The sequence below is a fragment of the Pleurodeles waltl genome, chromosome 7 (assembly GCF_031143425.1).
Source record: "Pleurodeles waltl isolate 20211129_DDA chromosome 7, aPleWal1.hap1.20221129, whole genome shotgun sequence".
Classification (NCBI taxonomy): Eukaryota; Metazoa; Chordata; class Amphibia; order Caudata; family Salamandridae; genus Pleurodeles; species Pleurodeles waltl.
In genome coordinates this window covers 98,823,305-98,848,018 of record NC_090446.1, presented here as the reverse complement: position 1 = coordinate 98,848,018, position 24,714 = coordinate 98,823,305, and the positions used below count along the sequence as shown (strand labels likewise).

Genomic DNA, 24,714 nt, shown 5'->3' with positions numbered 1-24,714 from the left:
ACTTGGTATGTGTAAAATTCAGATCCTGCCCTGCCTGCTTGCTAACATAATAGACTGAGTGTAAACATCTATGCTTTTTGGTACTGCTATTCTAGTCACTGATAATCTGATGCATATCAACAGTAATAAACAAATTTAAACAAAAAGAGAGACAAATTAAAAGGTAAAGTAACAATTGTTACAGAAAATTACTGTCCATATTCTCTTTAGGGCGTTGATAGTGTTAACATGAACTCTACACAGATAGAATCGATCTACTGTAGATAAGTAAAAACAATTGCTTGACCTTGAGTTTAAACCGGGGCAAGGGGCGTTCGGATGAGCATGTTTACTTATGGAAGACCTCTCCTTATTTTGCGAGTTTTCTGATCTGTGTGGCTTTGAAAACCTAAGCAGCCTTTCTGCATTTGGTCGTTGAGAGATGCTCTTCGGCAGGTCAGTGCGCTCAGCAGGTGCCTGGATATGTTTAGAGTTGTCATCAAGGAGCCACTCTATTTTAGCCTGAAATAAACTCATCATCTGCAAATATAAAACGAATTTCCTATTGCACTGCATTTTGACTCTGCATTATATGTTAAACTGCTAAATGGACACCATGCATCCCTGGAGGCCTCCTCTGCTTGTGTCCTCTATTTTCTGTGAAATGTTTTCCCCACATGTAGATCAGTTTTTGATTTACTGCAGACATTAAAGTAGAACTCCAAATGTCCTCACCTGAAACTGTATTAAGGCGTGGCTGCGGCACAAGGGATGAGGAGGTGAGTATTGGCACACACGAGCTGCCTGCTTGCTCTTAGTTCTGCTTTTTTTGAGGGTGCGCAGGTTAGCGTTCCCATGTTCAGAAAGACGTGTGCATCAGGTCTCCCCTCCCCTGCTGGGCTCTCATTGAATATTGCAGGGGTGCAGTATAGCGCAGAAGCCTTTCGGCAGTGAAATTCTTCTCACTACTAACACCGCAAACAGCCAAGGGCCTGGCTCGGGTCTCTGAGCCCGTGCACGAGGTGAGGCCTGAAAATGTTTGCTATGTAAATCATACAACAATCATTATATAAAATATGATGGCCTCGTCAAAAGTCAGCATTTCTTTAGCATTTAGAAGTTTTGACATTAATATGCCATATTATAGCACTGCGCTGAGATAGTACTTATTAAAAGTGATAGCTTATAGGTCGATCCTAGGCAGCCGACATGCACGGTCTGCAAGACATGCTGTACTCCGTCCTAGGTTTTACCCTCTCCCACTATTGCCTTTCGTTCTTTGTTGTGTGTGTCTTAAATACTTTTTTATTGGTGCATTTTCCTAAATGTCCCTCCTTTGTGTGCTTAGTTCCCTCCCAGGCGATTTCACTAAGAGATAATTTTTGTTGGCCATCACACAACGTTCACGCTTCTTCCTCTTACAAGGTGCAATGGCCCCCCCCCCCCACCCGTTTGGGCATTGCAGCCTTAGTGTTCTTGTTTGGTTGTCCATAGCAATGTGTTCAGACCATACCTGTGAAGATACACAAAGGTTTTGTTTGTGATAGTGCCTTGTTCTTGGATATTTTTTTTTTTTTTTTTTTCTCTCTCTCTCTCTCTCTCTCTCTCTCTCATGGCGCTTTGTTCTTGGATATCTGTGTATCTACCTCTCCCTCTCTCTAGCTCTACCCCTCTCTACCCTCTATCTCTACCTCTATGTCCCTTTACCTCTTTATTGCTACCTTTCTCCATACCTACCTCTCTCTACTTCTCTCTACCTCTCTACACCTCTACCTCCCTACCTCTCTACACCTCTCTAATACCCCCTACCTCTACCTCTCTGTATACCTCTACCACTCTCTATCTCTACCCCCTCTCTAACTCCCCCTACCTCAACCTCCCTTCCTCTCTCTACCCCTCTAATTATTTACTCCTCTAACCCTCTCTCTGTCTCTTTACACCTCTACACCACTACCTCACTCTACACTTCTACTTCTCCACCTCTCTCTATCTCTGCTCCCTCTCTCTCTACCTCCCTCTACCTCTCTAACACCTCTACCTCTCTACAACTCTACCTATACTTCTACCTCACTCTACCCCCTCTCTCTACCTGTCTCTACGTCTGTACGCCTCTACCTCTTGCTCTCCATCTCCCTCCCGCCACCTCTCTCCCTTTCAGACTCACTATCTCTACCTCTCTATCTCTACCTCTCATTATAACTCTGTACACCTCTACCTCTCTACATCTGCCGCTCTCTACCTCTGCCCCTCTTACTACCTCTACCTCTATTTTTCTACCTCTATCCCTCTTTCTACCTCTATCCCTCTTTCTATCTCTGCCGCTCTACCTTTCCACCCATACCTCTCTCTCTGTACAGCTACCTCTCCTTCTCTATCTCTAACCCTCTCTATCTCTACATCTACCCCTCTTCCTCTATCCCTCTCTCTAGCTCTACCCCTCTCTCTACCTCTCACCCTCCCTCTACCTGTACAGCTCTCTCTCTATCTCCACCCCTCTCTCTACACCTTTACCTCTCTACGCTTCTGCCTCTCTCTCTACACCTCTACCTCTCTTGTATGTCATTCACAAAACATAGTGGTAGTCTAATACAAGGTGCTGGCTAATGCTCAGAACACAGCCCCTAAATGTCCTTTAATATTTTCTGTGTCTGTGAGTACGGCATCACGCACACATCCAGGGTGTTTTTTTCGCTTGTAGTTGCAATGCCAGATGCTAAACAATAACACAATAGAAACGCAAAAATAGTGCATTTATAACCAAAATGCGAGACCTATTAGCTTTGTCAATGATTGTTTAACATGAACCCTTAGTGAACTAAGAGGCAAGACGTTTGTCAGGTAAATCCTATACTAGATCCAGATTATTATAGAGCAACATTAGTCTGTTAGATCAAACACACTACATTTTTATATAGCTGGTACTCTCAACTCACATATTTGAAAGTGCTCTTATATGAGATAATGAAGAAAAAAAGAGTTTTGGTGAAAGAATATATTTGCCTAAGATCACAAAATTTAAGTGGGGAAGCCATGATTTATCCAAGTTTTCTTGTTTCACTTCGTGCACATCAGCCAGTAAATGGATATCCATTTGTCTATCCCTATGCTAAGGCTTTGTATTTACCTTTGTGCATTTTCTGCAGTTTTATATAGCGCTTTACATCCATCCCAGTTACAATACATAAGGTCACCTTCATTGTTTATAGGCATGGGGAGATTAAGTGATTGCCCAGAATCACAGGATGTTAAACTGACGCCTAAGCTTGAACTTGGTTCTGCAGCTCTGAAGTCAGCAGCTCTGGCCGCAGGACCACATCCTGGGTAGAGAGAGGGAGGGGAAGCGCGTGAGAGAGGCAGGCAGGCAGGCATTCAGAAGCTACATGAAAACTTGGCTTGTTGTGGGCTTGAGATTCCAACATGACCTCGAGCTGAGCCAGGCTTCAGGCTCGAGCCTGGCTCGCTCTTTCAGTGGGCCACCCACCTCACCCCAGCAAAATAACTAATCCACAAGCTTTTCAACGATTCATCAGGTTTAATAAGTGCTATATAAATCTAATTAACAAGTGACTCTGCTCACCCGCTGCACACAGGCAGTAGAGTTGTCTACGTGTTTGGAACTTTAGTCAGTTCCACACACCACGCTTACACCTCCAAAGCCAGGGTGTGCAGAAAAAGTGAAATATGTCCTGGGAATACGAGTGCACACTATCAGTGATGGAGGTGAAAAGGAAACCAGCAGGCAAAGCGTGCTACTGCTCTGACTCTTGGATCTCAGAGGGCAGGCGGGCAATCAGGCATTGAGCAATGGGCCGGTGCCTCAGGATCGCCTGTGGGCCAGTTTTTTACGGATTCTGTAAACCGGCCCACAGACACTTGGGGCCTCATTTTCAACAAACTGGCGCATCAATCACGATGCGCCAGTTTGCTTGTACCCCCCCTAACACCACCATGGTAACTCTGTATTTACAATACAGTGCACAATGACGCCCGTTAGCACAGCTGCATCAGAATTTCTGATGCAGTTGTGGCGCTATGCTGGACTAGTGTCAGAATTTTGGAGCTAGTCCAGCAAAGCTCGGTGAGGCATATTTAAAACAGCCCAGCATCACTTTAACGCCTGCCCTTGAGCAGATGTTAAAATATGACGCTAGAATGCAGATCTTGCAGATTTCACTGCGCCATTCATGCGGGCCTCCTAGTGGGGGCATGCCTCCCTTGCATACATTATACCTGGTGCAGGGATATTCTGGCGCAAGGCTTTATAAACTGGCGCAGTGGTCCCATTGCGCCAGTTTGTAAATGCAATGCTGTGTGGGAGGCTGTTTGCGGCGCCGTAGCGTCAAACAAAAAGGATGCTACGGTGGCGCAAGGGACTTGTAAATGAGCGCCTTAGGGCCTCATTTATGAGGGCCTAGAGACACACTGCGCCACCGGAGAGTCATTTTTATTTTATTATTATTATTTTTTTTACGCTCCGGTGGCACAATGAGCAGGCCCTTATGTACAAGACCACGCAAAAACCACCTTGCATGGTTTTCCATGGCCTTGTAAATATGGACTCCTTTTATGCATAACAAAGTGTGAAAGGGGCGTTCTTTGGGTATTGCTGTGGGTGTTACCATGCAACATCCATAGAATCCGATGGAATCTGGCGCATTGCCAGATTTAAAGTCTTGGAATGCACCAGATTTCTACGCCACCTCAGGGGTGGCATTAAAGTGGCGCAACGGGGAGAAGTAACATTATTTCATCTAATTTTTTTCTCCTGTGTCCCTTCTTGCACATAAACAATCATCCCCGCAATGCAGGCACCTGTGCACCGTGGTGCAAGGGTGCCTGCGTTAGCGCTAGGCAGCAATTTGTGCGCCAGCACAGGGGACAAGGACAGGAATGAGCTGTATCTTATAGGCGCATTCCTCACCTTTTGTTTTAAGGCAGGGCAGGGCGGTGCAGCAAAAAGGCTTGCGGCACTGTCCTGCTCCAAAATGTAGTAAATGAGGCCCCTGATGTCTTCCCCTGTCCCCACCGGACCACCACAATGTATCACCAGTATCATGGGCACTCCCCTGTCATGCTGTCAACCTGAGGCTGGAGGCAGGTGTTCTTTTTCTGGCCCTTCGGGCCTTCTCACCTCGGCCCCCTGCCTCATGAGACCGGCCCAGAAGCAGTTTCCCTGCAGGGCCATCACTTTTTAAGCAATGGTTGGCGTGGGGAGACTGGGAATATGCAGGGGGGACATTCTTACCTAAGCCCCCTCCCCCCTACAGTAGCAGCTTTGTGTTTTTCTTAACTCCCTCCCCTGCGAGATTATACCCTGAAGCTATAGTGGGCTTGGGGGGTGGTGGGGGAGTGATGTAACTGCCCTCGCTAGGGGCCAGGTGTTGCCACCTTGGTCCCAGTGTCATTTAGACCTTGGTGAAGGGGTAGAGAGGTGGGGGGAGTGTTTGCATAAGCCTCGCTGAGAGGTCACCTTTCACAGCAAAAAAAAAAAAAACCTTGGGGTGTAGCATTATGATCTCAGAGCTGCTGACGTTGGAACTGAGGAAGTACGTTTGAGGTCTGACGTCAGTTCAACATCCAGTGATTATGGGCAAATCACTCAATCTCCCTATCTAATATAAAAATGAATTTGTAGCGGGTGCTCATGGTAATTGCTCCAATGCCTTTGGAATCAGTTCTCGCTATATAAAAATACTTAAAAATATATGTTAACAATTAGAAAATGTGGGTAACTTATTTTGGAGTGACCGGGCCGAAATGTGATCCCATCTGACCCTAACTTGGGTTTTCTCTACCAAAAATCCTGAAAAGGCCCTGCAGTCATAAACTTAACTTCAGATTCCATTCACATTGCTGGGTCTACTGTGAGAGTAAAAAGAACCTTGTATACCCTTTAATGCATATTAAAACAATGTTAGTCATAATCAACCTTCCTACTACACCAGTGATGGTCGGTGTGAAAATGAAAATACAATGTTAATAAACTTATTTGTGCACTGTACTCTGTCACCATAAGTTGGATGGGAATGCCCAGAGGTGTGTTCCCATGCAGACTGTCACTGTAAGCGAACTATAAATTGTTGATAAGCTCTAACTAGGGCGAAACAAGTCTTGGGTTGCTTTCCCTCTGGTTACAGAAGGACCTAGTCTGACAGTTTGGGCTGGACTGTTCCCATAAGGTGTAGGGTCAAGTCTGCTTTCTTATGGCCTGGTCCAAAGTGAGGTGGGATGGTGTACAAAATAATGAGGACTAGGATGTATCCCTGAGAAATATGTACACTGTAGTGTGTTGCCTTAAGTGGGATGGGTATGCCCAGATCTGTGCCCTGTGCACACTGTGTCACCAGAAGAAGCTATACCTGGCTGATGAGCCCTAACCACGGCAGAATGGGTCCTGGGTTGCTTGTGTTCTGGTTCTGGGAGGACCTGGCCTGGCAGGTTGGGCTGGACTTTTCTCTTCTGTGCAGGGTCAAAACTCATTTGCATATGGCTAAGCTCAACCTGAAGCAGGCATGTTTTGCAAAATAACGATGGACTGATGGGAGTAAATATCAGTGACTAGTATTTAAGAATTCCATTCATCACTTTTTTGTATACTGTAGTGTGCTCTCAAATGAAATTGTTTGCTTAGAGTATATACAGTATCGGGCCACAAAGCGCAGCTGTTAATGTACTCCACTGAAAGCCAGACCATCAGCTGCAACGACTCGATTGTAGATGCACCTGCACCATCTCAGGTAGGGCCCCTTGTGCATCAGCCTTAAGTGCTCCGCAGCATTCAAGTGGAAGATGACTATATTTGCGAGACTTCTTGTACTCTTGTGATAGGTCCTGCTGAACTTGAAGCTGACTGAACAGACATGCAAGAACAAGACCCTCTAAGGGTCACCTCTTGCTCTTGGCCCATACATGGTTCATCCAACTCAAGCAGTCCCCTCCAGCCCACCCTCAGCCCATTCTACAATGGGGTGGTATGGGAGAGCGTTTTGTAAACAAGATCATAACCCAGTAACTTAGGTCTGAGTGCAAGTGCTTAATTATTGTGAGCTACAGATATGTGGCTGATTGCAAATGTAAAAGGTCATTTTTCCATTAGGCTGTGGTCCGAGTTATTTACATTTCCAGGAAAGTCTGATAGGCAGGTACCAATCATTCTTAAAAAAATAATCTCTGCCAGTTATGTGGAGGGTTGGGGTGGGGCAGAGAGCAGGAAGGTGGAAATACAAATATAGTACAGGCTACAACTTGGAAGCGCTGATGTTTACTTGAAAAAATCAAAGCCGCAGCTCAAGCTAAAGATGGAGAGAGCCCACAATACTACTTGATTGTGACCAAGGAAGACTAAGCAGCCACACCACAACCACCTGACAGAAGCAGTAATGTCACTGAAATACAAAATCTATTTGTTGCTCAATTGTTTCAGTAATAAAAAACACACAAATCTAGCTAGATCATAAATGAGAAGACTTGTGTCTCTTCCAGCGGCAGACAAATGTGCATTACAAGTTTTAGGTGAGAAGACTGGTATGTTTATATCCTGGTAAAGGAGAGGAACCAAATCTGTTTCAGGGTAAGCAAGTGCCTACTTCCTCAACATGGATCCCCTGTAATGAAGGCTAATGAGATGGTAATGTATGGATGAAGAGCGTGCATATGCAGTAAATATAGCTATCTCTCAATAGTTCATTTTTAATCAGCAAATAACATGTAAATTGTGTAGAGGCACTGCTAAATCACCTGATGTCCTAATGAATAGGTCTCCAACAAGGAAAAGCCAGTTTATTGGTGTAGAGTGATAAAAACAGAATATCAGAAATGCAATTTTGCAATAATTTAGCAGATTTTACCCCACCCCTTGTCTTTAAATTTATTGTTGTTATCTTTATTTTTTTAGTGGACAAGCAAGTTAAATCCTTAGCATCTGTTCTGCCGGTTTATCGGGGACATGATGGTTTGGGCGGTGGGAGCAAAAACTGTTTTGGAGCCAACGGAGCAGACATGTACATTTCGGTAAGCCCTGTCTTCCCAACACCGCGAGATATCTGTCTTTTCGAAGTGATCTAGTCTACATTTTGCAGGGTCCTTTTGTTTGTTCTTTCAGGTTCCCCCAGGCACTTTGGTAATGGAAGATGGCAAAATAGTTGCAGACCTCTCTCATCCAGGTGAAGAGTATGTGGCCGCGTTCGGAGGAGCTGGAGGGAAAGGCAACCGGTTTTTCCTGAGCAATGAAAACCGAGCACCTATGGTGGCCACACCGGGGCAGCCAGGGCAGGAGAGAGTGCTGCAGCTGGAACTAAAAACTATGGCTCACGCAGGGCTGGTAAGCTTAGCCGGCCTATGCTCCTTGTTCCTTCAGCATTTGGACTTGGGGGTCTTGTCCTTTTATTGCTGCCTGTTTGTTATATATCTGTAGAGGCTTTGTAAGAACAAGCAGATTATGTCCAGGTTACCCAAAGGGTTCATTAAAATACTGTCCCTTTGAGTCCACATACAAATCTAAGCAGAGAAATTAACAAAATCTGCTTTTCAATAACAAATGTTGGCAGTGAAAAAACAATCTATTCTATAGCAAACTTCACCAGTAGTTTCCACATAACTAGAAAATGAGATTAAGCCACATAAAGGAATAGGGTCAGCCAGGGACTAACGGAAAAAGGTATGCTCTTATTGAAGCAGCATTTTTGTAGTGAATCTAAGTGGTGTCCTGTCATAGACTGCCTGATTTTCCCCAAATGTGATGCATGACCGGTAGTCTTCAATGCTTTTTGGCAGCTTTTTCTTTCAGAATGAATTCATGCAGAATAAAGACGTTTATGACCTTGCAAAACAACAAAATCATATGTAGTAGTACATCGAAAATTATTTGTATGAGATGCTACTCTTACAACCTCCCTGACCCACCTACTGTGTTTTTTTTTAAATTTATTTTTTTAAGTTGAGGAATTTCAGACTGAGCCGCTCTGTGCTGAAAAACTTGCTGAGCATTGGTTAAGATAGAACAAACAACATAAGCTTCCCTCAGAGATGAGGTGCCATGTACTTCTAATAACTGAGGAGTGACTACATCTAGCTCCCCAAAAAAACAATCAATTGTAGGTGCATAGGTGCGCAATATCCTGGCCTCGGCTTTGACTTTACTGAGTCCTCTCATTCTTCTTTCCCAAATTTCAGGTTGGCTTTCCTAATGCTGGAAAGTCATCCCTTTTGCGAGCCATCTCGAACGCGACACCTGCAGTGGCTGCTTATCCCTTTACCACCTTGAATCCTCATGTAGGCATTGTCCAGTACCAGGACCATGAGCAAGTTGCTGGTAAGTTCATCATGTGTGAGATTCATCTGAGCAAAATTGATGAAAGTAGAACTCTCGCAACCATAGCTCACAAAATGTAATTTAATTTGTTGAAGTGTCTCTCTGTTCCAAAGTCCATCTTTCTCATTCTTTCCACTGAACACCAGTGCTTTTTCATTTGCAGACAGCTCATTATGACAGGTTGATAATCAGCAGAATGGAGGTGGGACCGGTTATTAGGTTTCCATGTGCTAAAATATAGCTTCTCTAGGATCACTTTTTGTAATTTAACATTCACTGTCTCCTACTTCACGTCCGGCAAGTGAAATGCAACTGACCGTATAGGTAATGATTAAAAAGTATGTGGAGCCCTGTGAACTTTTTCAGGCTACTTTTTCTACAGACATTCTTTTAAAAAGACTTTTTAGAACAAGCTAAATTTGGTGTTAACAACTGCCATTGCTACAGCAACTAGCATTGACATAGCCAATAGGTCTCGCCTTTGGGACCTTAGAAGTGTTTTTGCCAGTGTTTGCAAGTTATGTTGTGCATTATTGTGTCTGCTTTGCAGCATGTTGATAAGTTATAATGAAAAAGCTTTAAAAAAGCATGAGTTTCACAACTGTTTCAAGAGCTTAGGAATAGTATAAAAAGATGAGGAAATGCAGATGAGCCAGATTATATGCAGGCTGAGCATATAAATATAAAGCCTGTGTTGTGTAGAGTATCGGTGTGCCAACACACTGTGGAAACAGCATAGTCCCACTCCCATCAACACATTCTGCAAAAAGCAGCCATAGCGGCCATTGCTGTTTGTTGCTGGCACAACGGTTGGCTCCTAGCTCAAGACATACTGTTGTAATTGATGCACGCGCTGAATTGAAAGCACCTCCCCACACACTGAGCGAGGCTGTGTTCTTGCCGTGGCTATTGTTAAGTGAACGCGCGCCCTCTGGTGAACGTGCTTGCTCTGCTCCCTGACTTTGCGTGTGCTCTACATCAGGAGGAGCACATGAGACCTCTTGCTAACTCACCATGGAGGTAGGAGATCAGCGTGGATGTTGGCGCGTCTCCCAACGTTTTTGAAATAAAAAAAATAACATTTTGTAAAGAAAGAAAAAAACAACACCGGCCCAGGAAAGGGAAAGGGAGAGGAGAAGGAGGAACAAGGGAGGTGGTCAACACGGACAACGGGAGGGAGGGTGGAAGCAGGGAATCCATGTAACAGGGTCAGTCTCCAGGGCAGGAACAAAACATCCAAAAGGTGGGACAAAGGTAAAGTATTTACCAAAGAAACCAAAGGAATTTTGAAAGGCAGGCCAAAGAACAAATGAAAGTGATGGACATGTGATGGGCATGGTGAAAGGCCACATAAGTGGATACAGCATGTTGAGAGACAGTGCATGCGCGCTGCCTAGGCTCGACCTAAAAAGATCAAACTGATCCCAGAATGTTCTTTTTTTCAACACATGCTTTTGTAACAGCATTTTATTGTTTGTTTTTTAAAATGAAAACATTTTAAAATGTACAGATAGACAGCACAGCGTTATAGGTATAAAAATGGCATTCTATTTAAGGTAGCAAGCCTGAATTTTCATTCCAAAGGCACGCTGTCTAGACAGTCGACACATAGTTTTTCCGATGTGCAGCTAGTAATCCTGAACATTGGGCTCTTTTTTTTTTTTTTTTTTTTTTTAACAAGTAATCTAACAATAAAACAGTGAACTGGAGATTTGTATGCTGACAATGTCACGAGGCGGTCTGCATTCACACAGTCCTACGGTCTTCAATTAACAATTTTAAAATTGAGAAAAACAAGTGGTAATTTAGACTCCAAACAGTAGATGTCATAAGTGTACACAGCATAGCATGTGATAATATACAGCAAAACAGGTAGTTACAGGTCAGTAATGTTGTTCATCTGTTCTTTTGATGTCTGTTGTTGTTTTTAGGTCTCAGTTAACAGCACAGGTGTCACCAGACGTGATCAATCTAAAAAACCTTCAGGATTACTACAGAGATGGGCTTTAGCACATGTTTTGTTTGGGCATAATTTGTGTGCTTCCATAGGAAACAAGTATTTGCAATGCAGTAGGTCTCGCATTTGCTTGCGTTGGAGCTATTGACGGTGTAAAGTGCATAACCGGACTTTTTTGCCACATAAATTGGTCAACCTCCTGCATAATCTGGTCCTCTCTGCCACATAATTCCATTGGCCGTGCTTATAACTATTACCTTCTTCCTCTATCTACAGCAAAAAAATGAAAATATTGCCATTTAGTGTCCTAATTTAAATCTGCCATGCAAATTATAATAGTATACCACTTTCACCACCCTACAATCAGAGTTGCTGGCTGACTTACAGAAAGGCTGGGAGAAGGCTAAAAGGAGAAATATTAAAAATGATGGTAAATGGGAAAGCTAGTATTTGAACATGTGCTAATTGAGTCCAAAACAGAGCCCAAACGTGATTGCATTAGATCACAGATTTTTGTTGTTTTCTAGATGTTTAGGGGGCAGAAAGGGTATGGCCACAGGCTACTGTATAGTTATGCATGAATGATAGCTAAGTAATACTGCACCACATAGAGACAAGCCCACTAAGTTATGCGGCAGGGGAGGACCAAATTATGTAGTAGAGATGGCTAGATTATGCAGCAAGAAAAGTCTAAAGTATGCAGTGTAATGTGGCATATTTTGTGATAGTATTGTTACATCGTGTGTAACAACAATTACATTATAATCATTATAAACATTATAATGTAACATCTATACCTTGATATAGTATGTATGGGCAGCTTCTAACATGAGTGGCTCTTCACTGAATAATATCAAGTTTTCTTAAAAATTGTTAATACATTTTCTAGCCAACACCAACTCCACTATTACCAGCATTAGTGTGGGAAGCTGACAGCTGCAACCAAACTCATCCCTGAAACCTGCTTCCCTCACAACACAACAAGGACTTGTCGCTCCCCTGGGTCTGTAAACTACAAGCAAAGCGGCAGCTTTGTAGGTAGTTCTTTCCTAATAAAATGATGCACAAAAAGCCTACACAAGCCAAGTGCCTCTGTTGCAACAAAGGGAAATGTCAGTGTAAGATCATTTGTCATGGGTAACCCTAATTAGACATATGAATCCTACTGTTATGATGTAGTGCTCTCTTAAGATGGGAAGCCCTCAGATCTTTCCTTCATTGCTAAACAGAAAGGCTAATCTGTTTCTGTTCCCGTTATAATTATCTAGCGTCTCCCCATGTAATTTAGCCTTTACATAACTTATATGGCTTGGGGATGGACAGGACAGCATTGTTGTCAAGGGCCTTATAAAAGGAAAGATTTGCATCCCGCAATCACTAGGGTTATGTGTTCATCCAGAAACGTAAATTTTTTTCCTTAAAGCAAATGAATAAAATAGCAAACCTGCTAGTGACACATGCCCGCTGGCATATATAGGCTCTGCTGTGGGACTTGAAGTTCCAGAGGGCACAGCATCAGGTAAGTCTATCCGACATGGTCCAGATCTCGGAGGGAACTGCAAAAGACCTGCAGGGTTGGCTAATAAACCATGATTGGATCAGTGGCAGACTCCTCTGCCTTCCCCAACTAGAGCTGATGGTAGTGACAGACGTCTCACTCCTGGGACAGGGTGGCCTTCTTGGAGAGGTGAACACAAAGGACTTCGATCTCCGACGGAGTCAGAGCGCAACATCAACCAGTGGGAGCTTCAAGTGATTCGATATGCATTGAAAGACTTTCCTCCCTCCTCAAGGGGAAGGCTGGTGAAGGTGTTCACAGACAACACCATGTGCCATGTGGTACGGCAACAACCAGGGTGGGGTAGGGTCGTGGACGATTTGTCAAGAGGCCCTGCGTCTGTGGACACTGCTGGAACACCAGGGAATTTCCTTTGTGATTCAGCACCTGACAGGCTCTTTGAATGCCAGGACAGACAAACTCAACCTTCAATGCCTAGCGGATCACGAATGGCAGTGGTGCAAGGTCTTTTTCAAGAGTGGGGAGAGCCTTGGTTAGTCCATTTGCAACTTCGGAGAATGAGCACTGTCAGCAGTTCTGTGCGATTGAGTTTCCAAGGCATCTCTCACCTAGAGGCGCTTTTCATCGTGTGGATACTCCAGCCTCCTGTATGCCATCCCGCCAATACACTCCAGCCCACAGTTCTCAAGAAGATCAGGAATGACTGGGCTGAAGTCATTTTGGTGGCTCTGAATTGGGCACCGGGAGTCTGGTGTCATGAGCTATTAAGCATAAACATTACTCCTACAGTTAGGACGCCTCTTCAGGAGGATCTTCTTCTCACCTGAACCTGCATACCCTCCTCCTTTTTGAGTGAAGACTGAGCGGCGACAGTTGACAACTTTGTCTTCCCGAAGTTTGTAATGTTATTCTGCCAGCCAGGCATCCCTCCACTAAGACGCTATACGCCTGCCATTGGGAAACATTTCTAGCTTGTGCATCCAAGAACATCGACCCTCTCTCTGCGCCCCCGTCAAGTCTTATTTTTTCTATTTTTGTCCTAGCAGGGCTCTGCTCTTGCCACCTTTAAGGGTTACCTATCAACTGTTTCAGAATTTTTGTAGTTGCCGGACCAAACTTCTATTTTCAAGTCACCCGTTGGGACTAGGTTCCTCCAATGTCTCCAAAACATGTTTCCTCCCAGGCCACTTAACATGCCCAGTGAGATTTAAACCTGGTCTTAACCTTTTTGATGTGTGCACCCTTCGATACACCAAACAACTGCCCACTCCATTTGCTAACCATCCTAGTGGCCATAACATCTCGACAGGGGAGGTCAGTGAACTACAGACACTCTCTGCTCCTAATACTACCTTCTATCCAGACAATCTGGTTCTTTGATCACGTGCACCCTTCCTTCCAAAAGCAGCAACACCTTTTAACATAAGCCAAAACATCACCCTGCCTACCTTCTTTGCTCCAACTAACCCTTCTAAAGGGGAGAGACTCCACCGCCTGGATGCAAAAAGCATTTTTGTTCGACCTTGATCGCACAAGAAAGTTCTGGGTGGACTATCAACTCTTCGTAGGGTATGTAGAAGCCAAGAAAGGGGTAGGTAGCCATGCAGAAACAGACCATCTCAAGATGGATAGTATTCTGCACAAAGATGTGCTCCACACTGGCCAGGAAGCAACCCCCCCAATGGGTTGCATGTTTATCTCACCTGAGCCAAGGCTGTGACCACTGCATTAGCTTGTGGATTTCCTGTCCTGAGCATGTCAGACAGCAACGTGGGTGTCTCTGCACATGTTAACAAAGCACTACCGGCTGGATAGTCAGGTCTGTCATGACGCGCACTTCGCCCGTTCGATCCTGCAGGTCTTTTTGGTCAAAAACCTGTTTCGCAGACCCACCTCTTTGGAGGTGTTGCTTGTGTATCTATTCTAAAGTATCTAATCTATCCTCTCTGCTTTGCGAACTAATTACAGTATAAGGGTCACCCTTCTATGGGCCTTAGAAATGCACACCAGTTGTAGTGTTCCCCGTGGCTCCATGCTTCTGATGTCGAAAGCCACAAAAAGAAACTGACATCAGCATAAGTACTGCACATGCCGCTTCCAGCCTGAATGACGCTGATGCAGAGCCGAACAACAATCCCTTTGTGGCACACTGGGCTACTGCTCGGAAATTTCCAGATCCAGTCTGACACCTGGAAAATATTCTAAGACAGTGGTTCCTAACTTTTTGACTTTCGTGGACACCCGCTTTATCATTAATGGAACCCAGGGACCCCCCACTGAACCATTATTGGAATCCAGGGACCCCCCACTAAACCATTATTGGAATCCAGTGACCCCCCCCCCACTGAGTCATTACTGAAAGCCGTGGTCCCAAGCCTAAAGATTGTCGATGATTTGAAACTCAAAACAATACACAAAAAATACAGAAATAAGCATTCATCAAACACATGCACAAATGCTAGGAAGGTTGAATCCCCACATCACCCACACTGTATTCTGTTTGATGCACTGGCACTGCTCCCACTTATTAATCTGAGGATACTAATTTCATTTTTAGCCTCCAGTTTAAAATTAATTGACATGTACAGTAGCCACTTTATATACACTTTATTAATCTGTTAATATTATTTCATTTTTTAAGTAGTCGCCAACCCCCCTGAGGAGGCTTCCGTGGATCCCCAGGGGTCCCCGGATCACAGGTGGGGATCCACTGTTCTAAGATAAATAAATAATGTGCGGCTACATAGTCTCCACCAGATAAGGCGTTACCGAAGGTAAATAACTTGTTCTTCAGAGCTAGTTGGATAGTCATTTAGTTTTCATTTTTTAATGTTACCCTTCCATTTCTTTGCTTCTCCTCTTATTTATTTTAATCTTTCTTAAGAGGATACTACCGCTGTACAGGGAGTGCTAACGGATTGTTAGCTTGCTGCTCATTTCTTCCCGCTGTGTGTTTCATCTCGCATGACCACTTCCTCTAAACTAAGAGACCATTACAGAATGCTGTTGTCTATAGTGTATCATTGTTTTACCATTTCATTACAAGATGGCCAACAAGTTGGTTGTAAATGTGACGGCCATGCTGGAACTTAAAAACTATGATGGACTATTACAATACCTCTATAAATCCCTTTGCTATGTTTAGTTTCATTATTGGGAGAAAAATGCTTATTTCTACTTGAATTTTTAAATTTATCTTGCATATGTTGTTATCTTTGAGTGTGTTTTATTGCGGTTGTTTCAGAGAGTGAATGCAAGAAGGAGTTTGTAGATGGATGAATGAATGGTTGAATGGAAAGATGAGTGACTTTAAGTGCCTAAAACCATCAGTTGCACAAAAAGCGTTTTCATTAATAAGTCAAACCTATTGGCTTTGCCAATGCTTGTTTGATGTGTCTTTTCCCTCAAGTGAACTCAATATTTTTGCATTCCTTTTTTCATAAAGCACCATTTCATTGATATTTGTGAAGTGCAAACGGCAAACAGTTCCACTTATGTGTTCAGTGCTTCACTTGCAGTCACAATGTGATGGAGTATCCATTTTCCCACAAAATATCCAGTAGCAGATTAAAAGAAAGTAAGGTTATGCAGCACATATGCAGAAAAGGTCATCTTCAGAGTGTTCATTTGGTCCTCAGCCTACCAAAAGCCCTTGACGGTTTTGGCACACACCCCTTGCATGCCATTCCTGTCATTAATAGGTATGGAGTTGTTTATTGACATTAAACATGTGTCCTCTAAAAGATATACATTTCATGCAATGTCGTTTGACAGTTATGAAGGACATTAAAGCCCTAAATATCCAAGGGAGTGCTGTTGGACTGACAAAGTTGAGATTTTTGAGAGTCAGAGATTCATCAATAAGCATCACAACGGTTAGTGTCCTATCATTTAATCCTCCGCTGCCAGTTGATAAACCTACTGCTTGATCCATACCAGCAAACACGTAGCAGAGGCCGAAGATATTTGAAGCCTTTTTCGAGAGGCAAATGGTAAGAGACTGTAAAATGCATAGTTTTTGTAACCATTAGAGGATATTTTGGTGCTTGCAGAGGAGGCGTGTTTTGGAACGTTCCGGCCTTAAGTCACACAAGAATGAGGCCATGCACTGCCTTCTAGTTCCTCCATATTACTAGTACCTACCCAGCCTTGCCAGGTCTTGATGCAGTTCAACCCTGGCAGCTTCTCACGCTTCCAACCAGTTGCGGTTCTCAGAAATATTCCAAGACAACTCCTCAAACTGCTCAAGAGTGACAGGTTCTCACACTGTCCACCAGGGCCATCTCCTCACACCAGTTTCCACTTCTCTTCTGCCAACACTGCACTCTTGCTGCTAGGGACAGCTTTTCATGCCCCCTTCCCCTTAAATGCTCACCAGTGGCAGCTATTCACGCTGCACACTAGTGCCTGTTCCTTATTTTGCATACCTGTGCCTGCTTCATATAAAAACCACAAGAGCTACCCGCAGACCCAAGTTGGTCACAGTTGTGTATTGTATAGAACAACAAGGTCCAACTAAGTATCACGTAGTATAGAAAACACATTTTCATAGTAAGTGATAGTTAACAGAAGTCCATCCTAATGCATAAAATGTAAAGGCATATTTGCAGAACAGGCATTTACAGACTTATTATATCATTGTTATATTTAGTAAATAAACGTGAGACCTAAGGTGCACAAATATGGAGAAAATAGTGCACTTGTTACTTTGAGAAGGTAAGTAGACAAAGAATGGAAACTCTGGCCCAAGTTGGTTTTCACACAAGAGGGCAGGACTGTGAAAAGTGCAATGTATGCCAAAAATATCGAACAAGAGATGGATGACTATTCAACATTGTGAACGAAAGGATAAATCACATATGATGTCAGATGTGGCACATGCTACTGAATCACCAGGAAATCACACGGAGAGTAAGACTCTTGTGAGACTACAGCCAGAGAAGAGCCTTTGAAGTTCTGCATAGCTGTCCACTGCACGACTGAGAATGTTCTAGGAAACAAACAATGAGGAAGTGGGCACACAAATGAACAAGCATTTGCAATGCAATAGGTCTCGCATTTGCTTGAGTTAGTTATTAGCATTGTAAATTCATAACTGGATTTTTCTTGCCACATAAATTGGTCAACCCTGCCTCATAATTTGGTCTTTTCCTGCCATATAATCCTACCGGCCATGCTAATTCCAATAGAATACCACTTTCACCACCCCACCGTCAAGGTTGCTGTCTGGCTAACACGATTCCCCCCCATAAAAGACACAAGACACCCACAGAGGAGAAATAAACTAGAAGGGTCACCCAAACATATCAAGAGTGTTCAAACAGTCATTGTGTAATAAGAAAATTAAGTTGGCCTGAACATAATTGTAATAAGGAGAGATTATTAAAACATATACAATTATCACATAAATCTTTATCAGAAATAAACTTTTGGCATTAGACTTTAATGTTCAAAACGGCCCCTAGAGAGCACCATAACGAAAAATTCATTTGTTAGAAACATGGTCATGTAACCATATTGTTAGCCTCTAGAGGACATGACCCCATGAAAAAAACAGGAGAAAGTAATGCAGTTTAACCATATACTTAGCCTCTAGATGGCGTTTTTAGGGCTAGCAGTCCTACTGCAAAGATATTACAAACAAGGCCTTTAAGACAAAACTTCTCCGAGCTGTAAAACGAAAGTTTTAGCCATGAGAAAGCTTAAAAGACACTGAATGGTGGGAGGGGTTATTATTTTGGGGTCCCCACTAACATAGTGTGGGGACACAGAGAGGAAGTAGACAGAGCGTTTTGAAGGTGGTCCCTTTTGCTCTGCATAGCATTATGCGGCGTGTTTGTGCCGTAAATATTCTAGGATGTTGACTGCAGTGCTCAGAGGAGCACCTGTTGAACACCACAATAAAAACAGCATTTGGAAGAAACATGGTCATGTAACTATACAGGCCTTAGAGAACATAACCACGTGAAAAAAGAATGGGAGAAAGTAATGCAGGGTAACCATATATTTAGCCCCTAGAAGGCATAATACATTTTCAAGTCTAGCAGATGTATTGCAATGATATTACAAACAAGGCCTATAAACCATAACTTCTCCTAGCTGTAAAACAAAAGGTCAAGCCAAGAGAGAACTTAAAAAGATAACAAATGGTGGTAGGGGTTATTATTTTGAAGTCCCCACTAACATAGTGTGGGGCCCCAGAGAATATGTAGACAGAAAGGGCACATTGTGGTCAATGCTTTGAGGGTGGTCACATTGTCCTAAGACCACCACAGGCTGAGTTATGAGCAAAAACGTTTTGTAAAAGTAATGTCCTGCAAAGCATTATGGGGCAAGTTTCTGTGCCACAAATAATTTAATATGTTGAAATGACTGTAATGCTTAGAATAAGCCCCTAGAGTACACCACAATGAAAATAGCATTTGTAAGAAACATGGTGATTTTACTATATGGTTAGCTCCTAGAGAGCATAACCACACAAAAAAATGGTGATAAATAATGCAGTGCAACCATGTATTTAGCCCCTAGAGGGCACAGTGCATTACACATTTTCAGGGGTAACAAGCCTATAGCAATGATATAAGGCCCTTAAAACAAAAGCTATACCCAGTTGTAAAACAAAAGTTCCAGCCATGAGAGCGCTTAAAAAGACACTGAATTTGTGGAAGGCTTTATTATTTTGGGATCCCCACTAATCCAGAGTTGATGTAGACAGAGAGAGCACACTGTTGTGAAGTTTTGGTGGTAGTCCCATTGTCCTAGGACCACAACAGGTTGAGTTATAAGCAAAAATGTTTTGTAAAACTAATGCCCTGCAAACCTTAATGGGGCGAATTTCCAGAGTGCAATGAATATTGTGGTATCGGCTCTCCTGCTGTGCCGGGAGAGACGCTTTCGCATTGAGGATTTCTGTTTTACATAAAGCATTTACCAATGTACAGTGTTTTAATGGGAGAGCCACAAGAAATTATTCTAATTAGTTAACTGTGAACAGTGTGACCAACGCTCCAATACCACTGATCAAGTTCACACTGCTGTGTCTGTTCGCGCTGTGCGGGCCATGGCTGCCATGCAGCATGAAGGGGAGAGACAAAAGAAAAAATAGTTCGCCTACGCTGAAGTACATCGGCAAATGTGCAATAATCCATGTAACAGTTGCAGTCTGCAAGGTTTGACAAAAACAGCCTCAAGGCGGTACAAACGTAAAGCATTTACCAATTTCATCAAGGGATATTTGAACCGCAAGCTCAGGAATTAATAAAAGTGATGGGCGTAGGTAAAAGCCCACATTACTTACAACAGGTCAAAGCACTTGCACACTTGACCTAAAAAGGAGTGGAGGCAGTGGCTCCCACTCTGTCGTGGACAAAGCATGGGGCCCCGAATCATGAGTGGAAGAAACTTGCAAACTGACTTCATCTTCAGGAAGTGCCGTGAGGGCACTCACATTCTACACTGCTCTCAAGTGACCACCTTACAGCTACCCCCATTTAGTGTTCCCCCTCATGGTACCCACGTTTATACTTTATAAAATCAAACATTTCCTTTCTAAATGTTCATGTGGTCGGGATCCTAAATTTTTAATATATATTTGATTGAGAGGTTATTGGCAGACTTTCATACCTTAGGCATGTTGAGAGACTGTGGCCTAACAAACATGTCCTTTGGAGTAGGGGCTTAAGCTTAGAAATCACTTGTGCAGCACCAAATACCTTAAATCGTGTTTTTGCTAAATAACCACAATGTTTTAATTGCGACTACAAATGACTGTCTTACCAAGGACCACAGGGCATTGATGGAATTGTGAAATAAGTTCCAAGCATGGCAGAATCACGAGGCGGGAATTCAGTCTGGGAGTAAGTTATAATTTTAATTTAGAAGAAGCGCCTTTCAGTGCAAGAGCCCCAGTAGGCTGTTGATCCATTTAAACATTGTACAAATACATCTTGAAGCAGTGAAGGCTTTGTTGGACGAGTTTATTTTAAAATTCTGTTTTATCTTCAGATGTGTTCTTACACTCCTATCAGCTCCGTGCATGGTTTTTATTACAGGGTGAGGTATTTGTAAATCTGTATTGCGAACAAAAAATTACAAGGTTTTCTTCAACACTCAGTGCGACCTGTTCCTGTAAACTGCACAGCTTCACACAGGTAGCACACAGAGGATGTCCAAAGATTTCAACAAGCCAAGACCATTTGTACACAGATCTGGTACACAGACCGATACTGGGATCTGAAAACACTATTGAGCCCTTTGTTAAGAATCTCTCTGCTGATAGAATCAGATTGGCTAAATAAAATCAGGATATTGTAAAAAGCACTGTTCGGGTAAATGCTAGAAGACTACAACTTCCAGAAGTGGGTGATTTAGCTGTCATTCAGCGGCCTCATTCTCCTGTAAGCCACTGACAATCCCCATTTCTATGCAGGATGAGTGAATGATTTGTTTTTCTAAGCGTGGACATGGCATTTAACTCTTACCACAAGTAGAGTTCATGTAATTCCACTGAGAAAGGAAAGAACCTTGAATGAAATCTGAATAATAGCGACCAAATCAGACAGCAGACTTTATTTTCCGAAGTAGGTTATTCAAACAACAAGAAGTTTTAGCCTCAGTATTTTTGAATTTAGGGTGCATATATTTTAGTAATTGAAGGAATTGTATGAATGTCTCAGAAATGTAGAGAGAGTCAGCCCAAGGAAGACTGTCAACTAAGCGGAGCTCAACCTATGCCATTAAGTGTTCCAGGCGTCTAAACGCTTCATAAGATTTCTACTTTTTTCAAGACACACTTTCTCCCTATTGCTCATAACTAGCATTGTTTTTTTTATGTAAGTTGCTTTAGTACTTGATTTTGTCACAGATCACCAGTGTTTGTGTAAGCCCGACCACTCTGTTTTCTTTTTAACATCCTGAAGTTTTTCACCTGTGTGTTACCTTGCCTGCGGATTGTGTTTGTTTCAAGTTTGTAAGCTCTATATTTGTCTCTTACTGCATACAGATCAAGGTCGCTTCTATTAGACTATAATGTATTTATTTTCATTTTCCTTGTCGCAGTGGCAGATATTCCTGGTATTATCAGTGGAGCACACCAGAATCGAGGGCTGGGATTTGCATTCCTGAGGCACATTGAGCGTTGCCGCTTCCTCCTGTATGTACTGGACATGTCTGCAGCTCGGCCATGGGCTCAACTGCAGGAGCTGAAATATGAACTTGAGCAGTATGAAGAAGGCTTATCAAGGAGACCGCATGCCATTGTCGGCAACAAAATGGACCTTCAAGAGTCCCAGGAAAACCTGCCTCTTCTTAGACAGAGGGTGAATGAAAGGGTGATCCCTCTGTCTGCAATAACTGGGCAGAATGTGGAGGAGCTGATATTACATCTCAGGGAACTCTATGACAGCTATGTGGAGAAAGAAAGTGCACAGATGAAGCAGCCTCTTCTGTGGTAGCACACAAGGAGGGTTTCTAAGAGGAGGAAAGGGAAAAGGCTCCACCTTGAGTCTTGATGAGATGTGTGTCTCCTTCTCAATCTCCTTTATATCTAACACATACTGTCTGTGTACAGCATGTCTGTTACTGAGCTTTCCCCACTCTGCTGCGTTCTCCTTACCAGGCAGAGAAAGAAGTAAGGAGAAGGTATGGCAGATGAAGGACCTCAATACAGTGGAAGGGCTTAGGAGGAGCTGCACTGCTAGAGTTCACATTCTTGGCATGGTGAGCAGGGGACTGTTGTACTTGGCCACGGTGCCTAAGGAAAATACTCACTGAATATTTTGCAAATCTGGCATGGATTAAGCTCTCCTGCACCTACGTAGGACACTTAGTGGGATAATACTGTCCATAGCAGGGTCTTCAGCCTTCTCTGTTATGAGAGCTACTTTTGATCAATAAAAATCATCCAGAGCTATTAATATCATTTGTATTGTAATAATGATTACATTAGAAGAGATTGTTAATGGCCATCCTATGTATAATGAACAGCAGTGATCACCTCTGTATCAGGCAAGGTAGCCAGCATTAATGTAAAAAAAAGTCTGTCAATTAGGAATGCCTTTACACGTGTAATACATAACAGCCATAGCTTAAATGCCACTGGCACCAAGGTCATACACCTACAATGCCACCTGATTAATTACTTAAATATCAGTTTTAAATCTATTTTGGAAATTCAACTCTCCTATCAGTTCTGAAAGTACACACATTCTTGTTAAAACATTAAAAAAAAAAAAAAACATTTTTCAGTTTTGGTATACATATATTATTCATATCAAGCAAAACCTTCTAATTTAGTAGGCTCTACTGGACCCAAGAGGGCTACTTTTAGGCAGCTGAAGAGCTACTAATAGCTCATGAGCTACTCATTAGAGAGGCCTGATCTATAGACATCTGGTGATCCCTCCAAGGCACAGGAAGTTGTCTACATGGAGGCAGCAGGCTATTGAAATAGATGACACTCACTTCCTGTTCTATGCACACACCTCTTCCTTTCTCAGGGCCGTAGCTACCAGTGGTGGAGCCGGTGCAGTGCACCGAAGCCCAGAGGTGGAAGGGGGCTCAACATCAACCTCTTGAGCCCTAGGAGGGCATATATATATAACCATGATTTGCGTTCTGAAGGTGAACAAGCATTAAAGATGTCTTTAAGTTTGTTTTTTATCTTGTCAGATTTCCTGTGCACTCAGACAGAGGTCAAATGTCAGTCTAGTCTTATAAATTGCAGCTTATACTTTTAACACTGAGACTGGTGTTTACTTTCTCTTTCTTTACTGCGAAGTGTGAGGATTTTGTAAAGTGAATTATGTGAAACTCTTGTTGGTGTGAAAGGCAAGGCTGTAGAATGTTTTCTTTTCCTAACCACAACAAAATTTAAATAAAAGACCTGTACAAATATTTCAAAATTAAATAGTTTGGAAAGCAAAAATGAAGCACTTTTTTCTAGTTCAAAATGTTATGGAAGCAAGGATTGTAATAGGATCAAATCAAGACATTTGGTGATGCAAAAGTGACATCATTGAAACCCAATTCCCACATTTTGTACACTTTATAGTTTAATCAGTAAAATTGTATGTATGTCCAATTTTAGCAATTCTTTAAATCAGAAGTGTGTTTTCTATAAACAACAGTGACTACCACAACATGCATTATTCATGAATTTGTGAGAGTGTGCTCCAAAATGCAATTCCAGCTACATACTATACATTGTGTACAATTTTCAATCCTGGGGTGCTCTAGAACTTAATATTTTAACAATACTTTAACACCCAACTTTATTCTCTAAAAAATGGCCTGTTCATCAAAGCAGACATTAACTGTTGGTCCAATTAATTAATTTGTCATGTGATAGCTCTTCAAACATGGCAGACAATAGAGATAAACACAGGAGAGACGAATATATTGGCGCTAAAGATCAAAGGGAGAAAAAGTCTGCGCAGAAGCGTACTAATTAAGATCCTCAATGCTGGACTCGTCTATAAAAGACAAACAGGATCTAGCTAATAGTCTCAAAACAATACTCCTCAAACTCAATACCTTACAACTTGTTTCAGAATCAACCAAGACCAACACCGAAAATCTTCAGTTTGAAATGGGGGGCCTTGGTCAAGATGTCAAAGCCCTTGCCAATTGCTTAAATGAAGCAGAGACCAGAATTAGCACACTAGAAGATAAATTAAACTCCATAATGTAAAACACTGTCTTCCTTACACGCAAAGGGACTTGGCTGGAAAGTCATCTCATTGCTCTGGAAGATAGAAACAGAAGAGGAAATCTGCAAATTTTCTGACTATCAGAGAACACCGAAACTGAAGACAAATCCTGTGTAGCCTTTCTTTTGATAGGAAGTTTGAAATCGAAAGAGCTCACAGGGTCCCATCACAGGTGCTGCCCACGTCAACTAAGCACCTTGGAGCAATAATCTTGCGTCCACTCTGATATACACATGCACAC

At 42.7% G+C, this 24,714-nt stretch overlaps 1 protein-coding gene across 2 annotated transcripts in view; it reads left to right on the top strand.

Moving 5' to 3' along the window:
* The window catches only part of MTG2 (mitochondrial ribosome associated GTPase 2), a 106,630-nt gene extending 83,645 nt beyond the window's left edge, over positions 1-22,985 (top strand). For both annotated transcript variants that reach the window (XM_069243146.1, XM_069243145.1), the window contains exons 4-7: positions 7,874-7,989; positions 8,081-8,299; positions 9,151-9,289; positions 21,823-22,985. In XM_069243146.1, coding sequence (XP_069099247.1) covers positions 7,874-7,989; positions 8,081-8,299; positions 9,151-9,289; positions 21,823-22,217 — 869 coding nt within the window. In that variant the 3' untranslated portion in view covers positions 22,218-22,985. The remainder of the gene's footprint in view (positions 1-7,873; positions 7,990-8,080; positions 8,300-9,150; positions 9,290-21,822) is intronic.
* Positions 22,986-24,714: the final 1,729 nt, after the last annotated feature.